The sequence below is a fragment of the Aegilops tauschii genome, chromosome 6 (assembly GCF_002575655.3).
Source record: "Aegilops tauschii subsp. strangulata cultivar AL8/78 chromosome 6, Aet v6.0, whole genome shotgun sequence".
NCBI classification, from domain to species: Eukaryota; Viridiplantae; Streptophyta; class Magnoliopsida; order Poales; family Poaceae; genus Aegilops; species Aegilops tauschii.
Genome location: NC_053040.3, coordinates 51,597,385 through 51,616,307, shown reverse-complemented (window position 1 = coordinate 51,616,307; position 18,923 = coordinate 51,597,385). Strand labels below are relative to the sequence as shown.

The window sequence follows — 18,923 nt, the reverse complement described above, 5'->3', positions numbered from 1 at the left end:
GGCTCAGATTCCGTCGAGAGAAGGGGAGCTTCGAGGAGTGCGGCGTTTCTGCTTCCGAGCTCATTTGCACCCCCCGTCCCCTCGGACGAAAAAATCAAAACAAATAGTAAGAAATTCAAAAAATTCCAATTTTTTGTGTGGTAGATAAGTTTATGCATGAGGTGCGCTCCAAATTTCAGCTCATTTGGACATCTGAGCAACTCTCAGCAAAAAAGACAAATTCAGAGTCTATAAAAAAGTTTATTGTTCACACACTGTTCTGACCCGATTTGTTTTTTTTTTTGCTGAGAGCTGCTCAGATGTTCAAATAAGTTGAAATTTCTAGCGAACCTCACGCATAAAATTGTCTATCTTGATTTTTTTCTGACCAGGTGCAGATGAGCCTGGGCACCGAATTGGGTTTTCAAGCTTGAGGTGGTTTTGTCTTCGACCCAAACACTAGTCCCTTTGTTTGAACACAATACAATCATAAATGCACGCATGCACACATATACACTCACTTCTATGAACACATGCACGCAAATGACATGAATGTTTGGTCGATTAGGTGTATATACATCCAATATGGAGAAAAATTAGTAACTGAATTAAAAGTAAAAAACTGCAAATATTTTTGAAATGAACTTGACCTTCCATTGTACTGTATAAAAAATTCCACAAAAAGGAAACCCCCGTTGACTACTGAAAAAAACAAAATTTCAACCAAAATAATGTGAATAGTGCCCTATAATAGAAATAAATTTTATTAATTTTTGCCCTAAACTCTACGCGGTTTTCTATTCCTGAAAAATTATATACTAGTGCAAACGAAAGTCAAGTTTCTTCTAACAAAATTCTGAATTTTTTTTTACCTTTTTTTTTGGTGCATATCAGGTGTATGTACACAAGGAACCAAAGGGCATTTTCCACACCCTAACCATATGAAGCTTGATCTGAGCCGTTAAACAAGACGCTCCTCAACTAGTGCGGGCACCTTCCCATAAGTAAGACCCTAACATAGGATTAAGCCATCTAACCTTGTCTCGGTGTATGGCTGATCTTTTTGTTTTTTCGAACATGGTGTATGGCTGATCTTGGCAACAAGGATATTGGCTCGGAACCACACAGAGTTTTATGCAGAAAACAAGTTGACAAGCATTAAGCAGTAAACACAAGGATCCCTGCCACTGCCAAAGCCAACATTACTTTCAGGTCCTTAGCCGAATCCAATGCTTTTCTTGATCCATGAAGTAAAATTACTTGCAAGTTTGTACAAGACAAGATGACAATCGATTTCATTTCAATAAAAGCTCAAACTTTAGTAATAAGTCAGAGGGAGACATTGTGGCTATTGCAGCATTAGCCACAATTACATACTCCTTGATAATTAGCAAAACTTCAACCTGATAGCATACCTTGATAATTACATAAACCTCTCTTTCTTAGCCTACAGGTTGACCTTTTGTAAGTATCAAACAAATGCTATGTGTACGCAAAAAAAAATCAAATCAGAAATGAAATATCTCATGCTTTTGTTTATAGCTGAAAAGACAATTAAGTTTCCCACGCAGGCACACGTTTATAGCCCAGCTTAGGCAGAACAAAGCCACAATTGCATAGGGTAAGGGTAAGGCGATGTGAGTAGTTTCAGCAGATGGGGTTATCACCTACCAGCTCCCTCCGGTTACAACTTTCGGCAGTAATATTTCGGCATTCCTCCCCATCAGAAATTTCCCAAAGTGCACTATTTTTACATCCAAAACCATCTTTTGCTGTTTTAACAGGGGTAACTGAATAAGTTACTGGAATTATTGTAGAGGAACTTTAGACTAGAAATAGAGCAGACTTATGCAGAAGACAATGCAATCTTCAGGCATCGACGCCATTTACAAAATGAGCACAAGACAGTGCAATCTTCAGGCATCAACGCTGTCCACGGCTGTCTGAAGGGGTCGGCCACTGACAAATCATGGATACGCTTGTTGACATGGTACTCTGTCAGTATGAAGTAGTCCTGAATTCAACCCGAGCCTCTCGGGAAGCTCTGTTTTCCACCTGTAGCAGCTTGTGTTCATAAGCCACTGTCTCACTGCTGTACTGATTTCTTACTTCAAATTCTATTTTGTCTAGCACCTTTGCATTCAATACAAAGAACTTCGCAAAGTCAACCTGTTTGCCATAGCCCTCAAATGACTTAAACACCACTATTTTTAGACGGGTCTCAAGGCATTCGATTGGATGTAGTGGGTCATACTGAGGCTCATTGTCATCATTCCTCTCACGGTTTGTATGAAACTGCAAAACAAGGAGGAGAGGCATATGTCAAAGCTGTTGCAAACTAGAATTTTACAGTATGTCAACCAATCAAACATTTCAAGAAAGCAAAGATGATTACTCACAATAACACAAAGCTTTTCCAAACAGGGGAACCCCCTAAGGATGTTAAGAACTGCATTCAATTTCTGCCCAGAAGACTTGAGAGCCAAAACCTTCAAAGTGCGCATCGAGTTTGTGGAGCTGACCAGGCTTATTCCCTGAGGAAAACAAACAAGGAACATAAAAAATATTATCTCCATGTAGAAACGCCGACCGATAGCAAGATTCAAAGATGACCCTGATGCTACCTGGAAGAGTAGGAGCTTGGAGACAACAACGAAGAAAGGGCCCAATATCTCCAGATTAGGCGCCCTAATTACCCTGACAGTCACACTATCATCCCTCTCACAATAAGGCACTAGTAACCTCACGAGGCGAGGAGCATCCTCGATGACCAGTTCTGCGGTTTCACCATAGCTATGACGGAAGATGATGGTCCTAATGGTCGGCGAGCTAAGACGGAGACAGCCCACAGCACGAACTTTGGTCATGGATAAGCTCTCCAAGGCATGGCAGCAGGATAACAGTCCGGGGAAGAGGTCCGCTGAGATGGTAAGGCGAAACAGGGAGAGCTTCTTGAGGAAGGGGAAATTGATCATGGCCGGCTCGAAATCACAATGGCTGATCTTGGCGACAAGGATGTTGGATGCAGAGCGGAGAACCGATGTCAGCAGCGGGGGTTCGGCGTAGCTGATATCGAGCTCCTGGAGGTTGGCGAGGGCGCGGGAGCGAAGCCAGCTCTCCGCCTGGGGGCAGAGGTCGCCGTCGCCGCGGCAGTGGAGGGAGAATCGGCGTGCGGGGCCAGGGTGTTTGGAGATTATCTCGGAGACGACGGAGGGCGGGACGCGTGAGGACGTCGGGACGGGGCCGGCGGCGTCGGCGTCGGCGTCGGGGGGTCGGGTGCTGACCTCGAGGTTGAGAGGCGCGGAGCGCCAGAGGTGGCGCCATCGGCGGGAGAGGACCCGCGTGCGGCCGCCGTCCTTGGTGGGGAGGAGGGAGATGATGGTGCCGAGGACGGCGTCGGGGAGGCTGCTGATGAAATCGTCGGCGGCGTCGTCGCAGTCGCCACTCCGTGCCCGCTTCTCTGCGGTCCCGTCGGATTCGGCCGCCGCCGCCCCCGCAGCCGCGCCCGCAGCCTCCTTATTATTCTCCATGGCCGGACGGAAAGATCTGGCGTCAATACTTCGCCGGCGGCTCCTCGCCACCAGCCACCACTCGCGGCCCGACGCGGCTGGGGAACGGAGCGGGGAGGTCGGAACCGGGATGGAGCGCTAGGTTTTGCCGTCGCCCGTCGCCCGCCGCCCGCCGCGACGGGAGGTTCTGGATCTTGGGGAGTGGTGCCTCATGTAAACCTTTTTTTTTTCTGCGAATGCCCTGTAAACCTATTTAAGTGAAAGAAAATATCGATGAACTGAACCATCACCAAAACTCCAAAAGTAACTGACAAATAATGAGCTAGTGTGAAAAAACACCACATACACCAAAAGTAACATCGATCGGAATGAAATTGAAAGCCGACTCCGCGACCCCATCGATCACTGCCGTCGGCTCGACGCCTCTGCCGCCGCCCATGCCAAGGAAGAGGCTGGGGACAAAAAACTTGCTCCAGACCGTCGCACTGACATCAAAGGCCGGTGGCAAGGCCCTAACGGCCCGACCGCCCTCCCACTGCTCCGACCGGTGGCAAGTGGGCGAGGAAGGCGACGGAGGTGATGAAGGCACTCACTGAGGCGGCAGCGGCAAAGAAGAAGAAGGCCACACTGACACCGACACCACCTTCTTCTCGCTCGATGGCCCGTAGCAGTGCTTCGGCCACCCCCACACCTCCTCCTCCGACGCGTTCGACCACCACAGCCGCGGGCGAGGACCATGGCCGGCAAGTGCTCGATGAAATGTGAGAAATGTATCTTTTTTCCTTCTCTTTTGCGGCCGACACAATGATGATGGTTTGCGGCCGTGGGGTTTGTGTTTGTTGTTTGTTCATTGTAGTGTGGAGGAGGGGGATGTTGCAAGCGAAGAGAGAAAGGTGGCGGCAGAGGAGCGTCGGATTGCTCTAGAGGATGAGAGGCTTGCAAAAGAAAGAAGGCTGAAGAGCGGACTATCATGTTCATGAACCCATGCACGATGGATGCCACGTCAAGAAAGTACGGGGAACTCACTCGTTTGGAGATCATAGCCCAATCGAAGGTGTCTCGTGGAGGTGTCCATGGAGGTCATGATGGTGGGCGTGGGGTGGTGATGATTTCCTTTGAGTTCGTGTTGCATGCCTTTGGTTGGGATCGATGCACGACATAAGACATGCTATGTTGTAGTCATTTTGGATCAAACATTGATCGATGTGGCGCCTTTAATTGAATTGCTCGATGATAAGAACTATATGCATGTAATTTGTTGTGTATGTTCAGTTTGAACCATTCGATTGTTTGATGAAATATCGTTCAATAGTTTGAAATTATATGTGACAAAGGCTAGAAGAATTGGCCAATTATTTTAAGGATTTAAATATAGGGGTTCGGCTAGGTCCGGTCACCGTTTAACTCCTCAAATTTTAAGGAGTTAAGATATAAGGGATCGGCTAGAGATGCCCTAAGATCACTTTGCCAAAAAACATGAGAAAGAAAAAGCCAGTCCACTAAACAAACTTATATGGTTAATTCAGAATTCATGTGTGGATTTGATTTGAAACACCACAACTAACAAATTTGACTCCAAACACATCACCCCTGCATATAGAACTAAATGCAAAAGTTCTTTTTCCTGTGTTTGATTCACCCAGTAACAAATGAAGAAGCAAAGACCTTCTTCCGAATATAATTCCTGCAAGCTGCTACATACCTCACATGGAAGTTGATAATGATAACAGAAAACTCAAAAATTGTTCGTTATCCCTTTGGTTCATGACACTTTGAGAATAACTAGAAGCTTCTATCCAGATAAAAAAGAAATAAACACAGCACCTTAAGAGGTTGTCTTTCCTCCTCCTCAAAAAAAGTCTCCTTCCTCCTCCCATCGGCGCCGCCGCCGATCCGCCCCACCTCCAATGGCCTTTGGGCCGTGGAGGTGCGGAGGATCTTGGTCCCCCGCCGGAGGGAGGAACCCCGTTCTCGTTTTTGTTAAGTTCAACGTCTTGGTTGGGGTTATGTGGCGGTGGTGATGTCCCTCAGTAGGAATAATGTCTCCCACATCCTATCACTGTCCCATTGGTGCGAATAGCTTCGTTGAAGGACGTGTGGAGGTGTGTCCCCGTTCGATCTTGCGGGATTCGGTCGGTGCTGGTCTTCAGTGGATCTATTTGGATCCAGTTTTTGTTTGTCATAGTTCATGTGGTTACAGATTTGATATTTCCAATCTTCATCTCTGTTCATCGGCGATGGTTGTTGTTCTGGTACGCTGGTACTTTGGGGTCTGAGCACGATGACTTCCCGACTGTCTACTACAACAAGGTTTGCCCGACTCCGATGAGGGAGGGGCGATTATGGCGGCGCGCCTTCACTCGCTTCAGTGCTTGTAGTCGTAGCTAGGTGGTCCATGGATCCAATTGTATTTTTTATTACCTCTAGTGTTCTCTGTACTGCCATGATTGGTGATTTTTTTAGAAAAGGAGGAGGACCCCCGGCCTCTGCATCTAGACGATGCATGCAACCACTTTATTAATTATTCACACAAGGCCTTACAAAGTCATACAACAGTAAGACTAAAGCCACCGTCTAGGCAACATCTGTCCCTACTCCTATCCAGTTGATGAACGAATGCTGATAGTCTGGGCCTAATACCAAACAGACCTCGCAGCCAAACCTAACATCTAAGACCTGAGGTCCCAACCAAGACTCCTGCCAGGTATGGGGCACCCACCAGTCCGGCGCACTCCTCAACCAGGTCGCCTGCCGGGTATGAGGCCGCCGCAGCCACCTGCCACTAATCCATCTTCAGTGCCATACTCCTGCATCTACCTTGCCCGGTCTAGCTAGCTGCCGTCAACGCCACCACGACGCCAGACAACGCCACCATCCTGCGCTCGCCCATCATCACACGCCCACCGGCGAGACTCCGCTACTCCATGCCGCTGAGATCTGATACGTCTCCATCGTATCTACTTTTCCAAACACTTTTGCCCTTGTTTTGGACTCTAACTTGCATGATTTGAATGGAACTAACCCGGACTGACGCTGTTTTCAGCGGAATTGCCATGGTGTTATTTTTGTGCAGAAATAAAAGTTCTCGGAACAACCTGAAACTTCACGGAGAATCTTTTTGGAATTAATAAAAAATACTGGCAAAAGAATCAAGGCCAGGGGCCCACACTCTGTCCACGAGGGTGGGGGGCGCGCCTACCCCCCGGGCGCCCCCCCTGCCTTGTGGCCCCCCTGGTGCTCTACCTCAACTCCAACTCTATATATTCACGTTCGGGAAGAAAAAAAATCAGAGAGAATGATTCATCGCGTTTTATGATACGGAGCCGCCGCCAGCCCTAATCTCTCTCGGGAGGGCTGATCTGGAGTCCGTTCGGGGCTCCGGAGAGGGGAATCCGTCGCCGTCGTCATCATCAACCTTCCTCCATCACCAATTTCATGATGCTCACTGCCGTGCGTGAGTAATTCCATCGTAGGCTTGCTGGACGGTGATGGGTTGGATGAGATTTACCATGTAATCGAGTTAGTTTTGTTAGGGTTTGATCCCTAGTATCCATTATGTTCTGAGATTGATGTTGCTATGACTTTGCTATGCTTAATGCTTGTCACTAGGGCCCGAGTGCCATGATTTCAGATCTGAACCTATTATCTTTTCATGAATATATGTGAGTTCTTGATCCTATCTTGCAAGTCTATAGTCACCTATTATGTGTTATGATCCATTAACCCCGAAGTGACAATAATCGGGATACTTACCGGTGATGACCGTAGTTTGAGGAGTTCATGTATTCACTAAGTGTTAATGCTTTGGTCCGGTACTCTATTAAAAGGAGGCCTTAATATCCCTTAGTTTCCAATAGGACCCCGCTGCCACGGGAGGGTAGGACAAAAGATGTCATGCAAGTTCTTTTTCATAAGCACGTATGACTATATTCGGAATACATGCCTACATTACATTGATGAACTGGAGCTAGTTCTGTGTCACCCTAGGTTATAACTGTTGCATGAGGAATCGCATCCGACATAATTCTCCATCACCGATCCAATGCCTACGAGCTTTTCACATATTGTTCTTTGCTTAGTTACTTTACCGTTGCCACTGTTACAATTACTACAAAACTACTACTGTTACTTTTACCACTGTTACCGTTACTTCCATACTACTTTGCTACTAAATACTTTGCTGCAGATATTAAGTTATCCAGGTGTGGTTGAATTGACAACTCAACTGCTAATACTTGAGAATATTCTTTGGCTCCGCTTGTGTTGAATCAATAAATTTGGGTTGAATACTCTACCCTCGAAAACTGTTGCGATCCCCTATACTTGTGGGTTATCAAGACTATTTTCTGGTGCCGTTGCCAAGGAGCATAGCTCTATTCTTTGAGTCACTTGGGATTTATATCTGCTGGTCACTATGAGGAACTTGAAAGACGAAAGAACTAAGATTTTTCCCTCAACTACGAGGGGAGGTAAGGAACTGCCATCTAGCTCTTTACTTGATTCACCTTCTGTTTTGAGTAAGCTTGCGACACCTAAACCTGCTTCTGCTATTAATTCTGAAATGTCGCATGTTATTGATGATGCCACTTCTGCTATGCATGATGCTTATGATGAAACTACTTCTATGCTTGATACTACTGTGCCATTGGGTGAATTTCTTGATGAACAACTTGCTAGGGCTAGAGAGAATGAAATTATTGAAACTGATAATATTGATGAAAGTGATGATGAAGATTCTCCCCCTAGATATGAATTGCCTGTTGTGCCTGAGGGTTATGTTATGGATGAAGAAACTGCTAGAGACTTTCTTACTTGCAATGATAGATATGATCTTAAGAAATTATTAGCTAAGCTGAAAGAAGAGTCTTTGAATGCTAGAATGAAATATGACCCTGTTTTTGCTACTTCACCTATCTGCGTTACTGATAAGGATTATGATTTCTCTGTTGATCCTAAGATAATTACTTTGGTTGAATCGGATCCTTTTTATGGCTATGAATCTGAAACTGTTGTGGCACATCTTACTAAATTAAATGATATAGCCACCCTGTTCACTAATGATGAGAAAACTCGCCACTATATCCTTAAGTTATTTTCGTTCTCATTAAAGGGTGATGCTAAAACATGGTTTAATTCTCTTGATCCTGGTTGTGTGCGTAGTCCCCAGGATATGATTTATTACTTCTGTGCTAAATATTTCCCCACTCATAAGAAACAAGCTGCTTTAAGGGAAATATATAATTTCGTGCAAATTGAAGAAGAGAGTCTCCCACAAGATTGGGGGAGGCTTCTCCAATTGTTTAATGCTTTGCCTGATCATCCTCTCAAGAAAAATGAAATACTTGATATCTTTTATAATGGACTAACTGATGCTTTCAGAGACCACCTGGATAGTTGTGCTGGTTGTGTTTTCAGGGAAAGAACTGTTGACCAAGCTGAATTGCTATTGAATAATATGCTGACTAATGAAAATAATTGGACACTTCCTGAACCAACTCCTACGCCATCTCCGAAGAAAAGGGGTATTCTATTTCTCAGTCCTGAAGATATGCAAGAGGCAAAGAAATCTATGAAAGAAAAAGGTATTAAAGTTGAAGATGTTAAGAATTTACCACCTATTGAAGAAATACATGGTCTTGATAACCCTACACAGGTAGTAAAGGTAAATTCTCTCTATAGATTTGATGAAGGTGATATTCCTCGTTATAAGTCTGCTAGCCAATGCTTAGATGAGTTTGATAATTTTATTTCAAACAAGAAAACTTCAATGCTTATGTTGGTAGACAAGTGAAACGAAAAAACGAAATGCTTATATGATTGAACACTTGAGTGATTATATGTCTAGAGTTAAAGGTGAACTTAAACTCATTAGTAAACATGCTTCTATGGTTACCACTCAAGTAGAACAAGTACTTAAAGCTCAAAATGATTTGCTCAATGAATTAAATAATAAGAAGAATGATAATGCTGTTAGAGTTATGACTAGAGGGGGTAAAATGACTCAGGAACCTTTGTATCCTGAGGGCCACCCTAACAGATTTGAGCAAGATTCTCAGAGAACTAATGTTGATGCACCTAGTCCTTCTAAAAAGAAGAAAAAGAAAAATGATATGGCTTTGCATGCTTCTAGTGAACCTGTTGTTGACACACATGAGAATCCCAATGATATTTCTATTTCTGATGCTGAAACACAATCTGGTGATGAACATGAACCTAGTGATAATATTAATGATGATGTTCATGTTGATGCTCAACCTAGCAATAACAATGATGTAGAAATTGAACCTGCTGTTGATCTTGATAACCCACAATCAAAGAATCAACGTTATGATAAGAGAGACTTTGTTGCTAGGAAGCACGGTAAAGAAATAGAACCATGGGTTCAGAAACCCATGCCTTTTCCTTGTTGGGAACGTAGTAATTTGAAAAAAATTCCTACGCACACGCAAGATCATGGTGATGCATAGCAACGAGAGGGAAGAGTGTTGTCCACGTACCCTCGTAGACCGAAAGCGGAAGCGTTATGACAACGCGGTTGATGTAGTCGTACGTCTTCACGATCCGACCGATCCAAGTACCGAACGCATGGCACCTCCGAGTTCAACACACGTTCATCTCGATGAAGTCCCTCGAACTCACGATCCAACAGAGCTTCGAGGGAGAGTTCCGTCAGCACGACGGCGTGATGACGGTGATGATGATGCTACCGATGCAGGGCTTCGCCTAAGCACCACTACGATATGACCGAGGTGGATTATGGTGGAGGGGGGCACCGCACACGGCTAAAATATCAACTGATCAACTTGTGTGTCTATGGGGTGCCCCCTCCCCCGTATATAAAGGAGTGGAGGAGGGGGAGGGGCCGGCCCTCCTAGGCGCGCCCCAAGGGGAGTCCTACTCCCACCAGGAGTAGGACTCCAACCCTTCCAAGAGTAGGAGTAGGAGGGAAGGAAGGAGGAGAGAGGGGGAAGGAAAAAGGGGGGCGCCGCCCCCCTCCTTGTCCAATTCGGGCTAGAGGGGGAGGGGGCGCGCGGCCTACCCTGGCCGCCCCTCCTCTTCTCCACTAGGGCCCAATAGGCCCATTACACTCCCCGGGGGGTTCTGGTAACCACCCGGTACTCCGGTATTTGTCCGAACTTACCCGGAACCCTTCCGAAGTCCAAACATAGTCATCGAATATATCGATCTTTATGTCTCGACCATTTCGAGACTCCTCGTCATGTCCGTGATCATATCCGGGACTCCAAACTATCTTCGGTACATCAAAACACATAAACTCATAATACCGATCGTCACCGAACGTTAAGCGTGCGGACCCTACAGGTTCGAGAACTATGTAGACATGACCGAGACACGTCTCCGGTCAATAAACAATAGTGGAACCTGGATGCTCATATTGGCTCGTACATATTCTACGAAGATCTTTATCGGTCAAACTGCATAACAACATACGTTGTTCCCTTTGTCATCGGTATGTTACTTGCCCGAGATTCGATCGTTGGTATCTCAATACCTAGTTCAATCTCGTTACCGGCAAGTCTCTTTACTCGTTCCGTAATACATCATCCCGAAACTAACTCATTAGTTGCATTGCTTGCAAGGCTTATAGTGATGTGCATTACCAAGAGGGCCCAGAGATACCTCTCCGACAATCGGAGTGACAAATCCTAATCTCGATCTATGCCAACTCAACAAGTACCATCGGAGACACCTATAGAGCACCTTTATAATCACCCAGTTACGTTGTGATGTTTGGTAGCACACAAAGTGTTCCTCCGGTATTCGAGAGTTGCACTCATAGTCATAGGAACATGAATAAATCATGAAGAAAGCAATAGCAATATACTAAACGATCGAATGCTAAGCTAACGGAATGGGTAAAGTCAATCACATCATTATCTAATGATGTGATCCCGTTAATCAAATTACAACTCATGTCTATGGCTAGGAAACTTAACCATCTTTGATTCAATGAGCTAGTCAAGTAGAGGCATACTAGGGACACTTTGTTTGTCTATGTATTCACACATGTACTAAGTTTCCGGTTAATACAATTCTAGCATGAATAATAAACATTTATCATGAAATAAGGAAATAAATAATAACTTTATTATTGCCTCTAGGGCATATTTCCTTCAGTCTCCCACTTGCACTAGAGTCAATAATGTAGTTCACATCGCCATGTGATTTAACACCAATAGTTCACATCACCATGTGATTAACACCCATAGTTCACATCGTCATGTGACCAACACCCAAAGGGTTTACTAGAGTCAATAATCTAGTTCACATCGCTATGTGACTAACACCCAAAGAGTACTTAAGGTGTGATCATGTTTTGCTTGTGAGAGAAGTTTAGTCAACGGGTCTGCTACGTTCAGAGCCGTATGTATTTTGCAAATATTCTATGTCTACAATGCTCTGCACGGAGCTACTCTAGCTAATCGCTCCCACTTTCAATATGTATCTAGATTGAGACTTAGAGTCCTCGAGATCGGTGTCAAAGCTTGCATCGACGTAACTCTTTACGACGAACTCTTTGTCACCTCCATGACCGAGAAATATTTCCTTATTCCACTAAGGATAATTTTGACCGTTGTCCAGTGATCCACTCCTGGATCACTATTGTACCCTCTTGCCAAACCCATGGTGAGGTACAAAATAGGTCTAGTACACGGAATAGCATACTTTATAGAACCTATGACTGAGGCATAGGGAATGACTTTCATTCTCTTTCTATTTTCTGTCGTGGTCCGGTTTTGAGTCTTACTCAACTTCACACCTTGCAACACAGGCAAGGACTCCTTCTTTGACTGTTCCATTTTGAACTTACTTCAAAATCTTGTCAAGGTATGTACTCATTGAAAAAAAATCTTATCAAGCGTCTTGATCTATCTCTATAGATCTTGATGCTCAATATGTAAGCAACTTTACCGAGGTCTTTCTTTGAAAAACTCCTTTCAAACACTCCTTTATGCTTTCTAGAAAAAATTCTACATTATTTCTGATCAATAATATGTCATTCACATATACTTATTGATACGTCTCCGTCGTATCTATAATTTTTGATTGTTCCATGCCAATATTATACAACTTTCATATACTTTTGGCAACCTTTTATACTATTTTTGGGGACTAACATATTGATCTAGTGCCCAGTGCTAGTTCCTATTTGTTGCATGTTTTTGTTTCGCAGAATATTCATATCAAACGGAGTCCAAACGGATAAAAACGGACGGAGATTATTTTTGGAATATTCGGAGAATATGGGAAGGAAAATCCACGCGAGATGGTGCCCGAGGGAGGCACGAGGCAGGGGGCGCGCCCCTGACCCTCGTGGCCCCCCTGTAAGGCGGTTGATGCCCTTCTTCGGCCGCAAGAAAGCTAATTTTTGGGAAAAAGCACGGTGAAGATTCCAGTCCAATCGGAGTTACGGATCTCCATATATATATATACGAAACGGTGAAAGGGCAACAAAACAGAACGCAGAAACAGAGAGACAGATCCAATCTCGGAGGGGCTCTCGCCCCTTCCACGCCATGGAGGCCATGGACCAGAGGGGAAACCCTTCTCCCATCTAGGGAGGAGGTCAAGGAAGAAGAAGACGAAGGGCCCCCCTCTCCCCTTCTCTTCCGGTGGCGCCGGAACACTGCCAATCTTCACCAACAACTTCACCGCCATCATCACCAACTCTTCCCCCCTCTATGCAGCGGTGTAACCTCTCTCTTACCCGTTGTAATCTCTACTTAAACATGGTGCTCAACGCTATATATTATTTCCCAATGATGTATGGCTATCCTATGATGTTTGAGTAGATCTGTTTTGTCCTTTGGGTTATTTGATGATCGTGATTGGTTTGAGTTGTCTGTTTTATTATTGGTGCTGTCCTATGGTGCTCTCCGTGTCGCGCAAGCGTGAGGGATTCCCGCTGTAGGGTGTTGCAATACGTTCATGATTCGCTTATAGTGGGTTGCTTGAGTGACAAAAGCATAAACCCGAGTAAGGGGGTTGTTGCGTATGGGATAAAGAGGACTTGATGCTTTAATGCTATGGTTGGGTTTTACCTTAATGATCTTTAGTAGTTGCGGATGCTTGCTAGAGTTCCAATCATAAGTGCATATGATCCAAGTAGAGAAAGTATGTTAGCTTATGCCTCTCCCTCAAATAAAATTGCAATAATGATTACCGGTCTAGTTATCGATTGCCTAGGGACAAATAACTTTCTCGTAACAAAAAGCTCTTCACTAAAACTAATTTAGTTGTCTCTTTATCTAAACAGCCCCTAGTTTTTATTTACGCGCTCTTTATTATCTTGCAAACCTATCCAAAAACACCTACAAAGTACTTCTAGTTCATACTTGTTCTAGGTAAAGCGAACGTTAAGCGTGCGTAGAGTTGTATCGGTGGTCGATAGAACTTGAGGGAATATTTGTTCTACCTTTAGCTCCTCGTTGGGTTCGACACTCTTACTTATCGAAAGAGGCTACAATTGATCCCCTATACGTGTGGGTTATCACTTATCAGAAAGGTTGTAGTGCTCCCACTCACTTTCTTGTAAACACAGGCTTCACCGCAAGTCTGTATAAAACTATATGCTTTGATCAACTCATCAAAGCGTATATTCCAACTCCGAGATGCTTGCACCAGTCCATAGATGGATCGCTGGAGCTTGCACACTTTGTTAGCACCTTTAGGATTGACAAAACCTTGTTGCATCATATACAACTCTTCTTTAAGAAATCCATTAAGGAATGTAGTTTTGACATCCATTTGCCAGATTTCATAAAATGTGGCAATTGCTAACATGATTCGGACAGACTTAAGCATTGCTATGAGTGAGAAAATGTCATCGTAGTCAACACCTTGAACTTGTCAATTTTTTTTTTCGACAAGTCAAGCTTTGTAGATAGTAACACTACTATTAGCGTCCGTCTTCCTCTTGAAGATCCATTTATTCTCAATGACTCACCGATCATCGAGCAAGTCAATCAAAGTCCATACTTTGTTCTCATACATGGATCCCATCTCAGATTTCATGGCCTCAAGCCATTTTGCGGAATCTGGGCTCATCATCGCTTCCTCATAGTTTGTAGGTTTGTCATGGTCTAGTAACATGATTTCCAGAACAGGATTACCGTACCACTTTGGTGCGGAACGTACTCTGGTTGACTTACGAGGTTCAGTAGTAACTTGATCCGAAGCTTCATGATCATCATCATTAACTTCCTCACTAATCGGTGTAAGCATCACTTGAACTAATTTCAATGAAGAAATACTTTCCAATTCGGGAGAAGGTACAATTACCTCATCAAGTTCTACCTTCCTCCCACTCACTTCTTTTGAGAGAAACTCCTTTTCTAGAAAGGATCCATTCTTAGCAACGAATATCTTGCCTTCGGATCTGTGATAGAAGGTGTACCCAACATTTTCTTTTGTGTATCCTATGAAGACGCACTTCTCCGATTTGGGTTCGAGCTTATCAGGTTGAAACTTTTTCACATAAGCATCGCAATCCCAAACTTTAAGAAACGACAACTTGGTTTCTTGCCAAACCACAATTCATAAGGTGTCGTCTCAACGGATTTAGATGGTGCCCTATATAACGTGAATGCAACTGTCTCTAATGCATAACCCCAAAACGATAGTGGTAAATCGGTAAGAGACATCATAGATTGCACTATATCCAATAAAGTACGGTTATGACGTTCGAACACACCATTATGCTGTGGTGTTCCAGGTGGCATGAATTTGTGAAACTATTCCACATTGCTTTAATTGAAGACCAAACTTGTAACTCAATATTCGTCTTCGCGATCAGATCGTAGAAACTTTATTTTCTTGTTATGATGATTTTACACTTCACTCTGAAATTCTTTGAACTTTTCAAATGTTTCAGACTTATGTTTCATCAAGTAGATATACCCATATCTGCTCAAATCATCTGTGAAGGTCAAAAAATAATGATACCCGCCGCGAGCCTCAACACTCATCGGACTGCATACATCAGTATGTATTACTTCCAACAAGTCTGTTGCTCGCTCCATTGTTCCGGAGAACTGAGTCTTAGTCATCTTGCCCATGAGGCATGGTTCGCAAGCATCAACTGATTGATAATCAAGTTATTCCAAAAGCCCATCAGCATGGATTTTCTTCATGCGCTTTTCACCAATACGATCTAAACGGCAGTGCCACAAATAAGTCGCACTATCATTATTAACTTTGCATCTTTTGGCTGCAATATTATGAATATGTGTATCACTACGATCGAGATTCAATAAACCATTCACCTTGGGTGTATGACCATTGAAGGTTTTATTCATGTAAACAAAACAACAATTATTCTCCGACTTTAAATGAATAACCGTATTGCAATAAACATGATCAAATCATATTCATGCTTAACACAAACACCAAATAACATTTATTTAGGTTCAACACTAATCCCGAAAGTATAGGGAGTGTGCGATGATGATCATATCAATCTTGGAACCACTTCCAACACACATCATCACTTCACCCTTAACTAGTCTCTGTTCATTCTGCAACTCCCGTTTCGAGTTACTAATCTTAGCAACTGAACTAGTATCAAATACTGAGGGGCTGCTATAAACACTAGTAAAGTACACATCAATAACATGTATATCAAATATACCTTTGTTCACTTTGCCATCCTTCTTATCCGCCAAATACTTGGGGAAGTTCCGCTTCCAGTGACTAGTCCCTTTGCAGTAGAAGCACTCAGTCTCAGGCTTAGGTCCAGACTTGGGCTTCTTCACTTGAGCAGCAACTTGCTTGTCGTTCTTCTTGAAGTTCCCCTTCTTCCCTTTGCCCTTTTCTTGAAACTAGTGGTCTTGTCAACCATCAACACTTGATGCTTTTCTTGATTTCTACCTTCGTCGATTTCAGCATCACGAAGAGCTTGGGAATCGTTTCCGTTATCCCTTGCATATTATAGTTCATCACGAAGTTCTAGTAACTTGGTGATAGTGACTAGAGAACTCTGTCAATCACTATCTTATCTGGAAGATTAACTCCCACTTGATTCAAGTGATTGTAGTACTCAGACATTCTGAGCACATGCTCACTAGCTGAGCAATTCTCCTTCATCTTGTAGGCAAAGTGCTTGTCAAAGGTCTCATGCCTTTCGACATGGGCATGAGTCTGAAATACTAATTTCAACTCTTGGAACATCTCATATGCTCCGTGGCATTCAAAACGTCTTTGAAGCCCCGATTCTAAGCCGTGAAGCATGGTGCACTAAACTATCAAGTAGTCATCATATCGAGCTTGCCAAACGTTCATAACGTCTGCATCTGCTCCTGCAATCGGTCTGCCACCTAGCGGTGCATCAAGGACATAATTCTTCTGTGCAGCAATGAGGATAATCCTCAGATCACGAAGCTAGTCCGCATCTTTGCTACTAACATCTTTCAACTTAGTTTTCTCTAGGAACATATCAAAAATAAAACAGGGGAGCTAAACGCGAGCTATTGATCTACAACATAGATATGCAAAATACTATCAGGTACTAAGTTCATGATAAATTAAAGTTCAATTAATCATATTACCAAAGAACTCCCACTTAGATAGACATCCCTCTAATCATCTAAGTGATCACGTGATCCATATCAACTAAACCATGTCCGATCATCACGTGAGATGGAGTAGTTTTCAATGGTGAACATCACTATGTTGATCATATCTACTATATGATTCATGCTCGACCTTCCGGTCTCAGTGTTCCGATGCCATATCTGCATATGCTAGGCTCGTCAAGTTTAACCCGAGTATTCTGCGTGTGCAAAACTGGCTTGCACCCGTTGTATGTGAACGTAGAGCTTATCACACCCGATCATCACGTGGTGTCTCAGCACGAAGAACTGTCGCAACGGTGCATACTCAAGGAGAACACTTATACCTTGAAATTTTAGTAAGGGATCATCTTATAAAGCTACCGCCGAACCAAGCAAAATAAGATGTATAAAAGATAAACATCACATGCAATCAAAATATGTGACATGATATGGCCATCATCATCTTGTGCCTTTGATCTCCATCTGCAAAGTACCGTCATGATTTCTATCGTCACCGGCATGATACCATGATCTCTATCAACGTGTCGACATATGGTTGTCTCGCCAACTATTGCTTTTGCAACTATTGCTATCGCATAGCGATAAAGTAAAGCAATTACATGGCACTTGCATCTTATGCAATAAAGAGACAACCATAAGGCTCCTGACAGTTGCCGATAATTTCAAAAACATGATCATCTCATACAACAATTTATATCTCATCACGTCTTGACCATATCATATCACAACATGCCCTGCAAAAACAAGTTAGACGTCCTCTACTTTGTTGTTGCAAGTTTACGTGGCTGCTACGGGCTGAGCAAGAACCGTTCTTACCTACACATCAAAAACCACAACGATTTTTCGTCAAGTATGTGTTGTTTTAACCTTCAACAAGGACCGGGCGTAGCCACACTTGATTCAACTAAAGTTGGAGAAACTGACACCCGCCAGCCACCTGTGTGCAAAGCACGTCGATAGAACCAGTCTCGCGTAAGCGTACGCGTAATGTCGGTCCGTGCCGCTTCATCCAACAATATCGCCAAATCAAAGTATGACATGCTGGTAAACAGTATGACTATTATCGCCCACAACTCACTTGTGTTCTACTCGTGCATATAACATCTACGCGTAAACCTGGCTCGGATGCCACTGTTGGGAAACGTAGTAATTTCAAAAAATTTCCTACGCACACACAAGATCATGGTGATGCATAGCAACGAGAGGGAAGAGTGTTGTCCACGTACCCTCGTAGACCGAAAGCGGAAGCGTTATGACAACGCGGTTGATGTAGTCGTACGTCTTCACGATCCGACCGATCCAAGTACCGAACGCACGGCACCTCCGAGTTCAGCACACGTTCAGCTCGATGACGTCCCTCGAACTCACGATCCAGCAGAGCTTCAAGGGAGAGTTTCGTCAGCACAACGGCGTGATCACGGTGATGATGATGCTACCGATGCAGGGCTTCACCTAAGCACCGCTACGATATGACCGAGGTGGATTATGGTGGAGGGGGGCACCGCACACGGCTAAAAGATCAACTGATCAACTTGTGTGTCTATGGGGTGCCCCCCTCCCCCGTATATAAAGGAGTGGAGGAGGGGGAGGGCCCGGCCCTCCTAGGCGCGCCCAAAGGGGAGTCCTACTCCCACCGGGAGTAGGACTCCGACCCTTCCAAGAGTAGGAGTAGGAGGGAAGGAAGGAGGAGAGAGCGGGAAGGAAAAAGGGGGTGCCGCCCCCCTCCTTGTCCAATTCGGACTAGAGGGGGAGGGGGCGCGCGGCCTGCCCTAGCCGCCCCTCCTCTTCTCCACTAGGGCCCAATAGGCCCATTACACTCCCCCGGGGGTTCCGGTAACCA

General features: G+C 44.2%; 1 protein-coding gene across 2 annotated transcripts; it reads right to left on the bottom strand.

Moving 5' to 3' along the window:
* Positions 1–1,490: 1,490 nt before the first annotated feature.
* LOC109782700 (F-box/LRR-repeat protein At3g59190) lies at positions 1,491–3,728 on the bottom strand. 2 transcript variants are annotated; one of them, XM_020341319.4, is made up of 3 exons: positions 2,604–3,728; positions 2,379–2,513; positions 1,491–2,274 (listed from the first exon to the last, which is right to left on the bottom strand). In XM_020341319.4, the coding sequence occupies exons 1-3, from the start codon at positions 3,507–3,509 to the stop codon at positions 1,978–1,980; spliced, it is 1,338 nt and encodes a 445-aa protein (XP_020196908.1). In that variant the 5' UTR covers positions 3,510–3,728; the 3' UTR covers positions 1,491–1,977. The 2 variants fall into 2 exon arrangements, with proteins under 2 accessions (XP_020196908.1, XP_073357098.1); XM_073500997.1 differs by having other exon boundaries at positions 2,379–3,728.
* Between the last annotated feature and the right edge of the window lie 15,195 nt (positions 3,729–18,923).

Coding starts and splice junctions, on each gene's coding strand:
- LOC109782700 (XM_073500997.1), bottom strand. CDS start 3,509: ATGGAGAATAATAAGGAGGCTGCGGGCGCGGCTGCGGGGGCGGCGGCG. Junction 2,275..2,378: donor TGGAAAAGCTTTGTGTTATT/GTGAGTAATCAT, acceptor CTTGTTTTGCAG/TTTCATACAAACCGTGAGAG.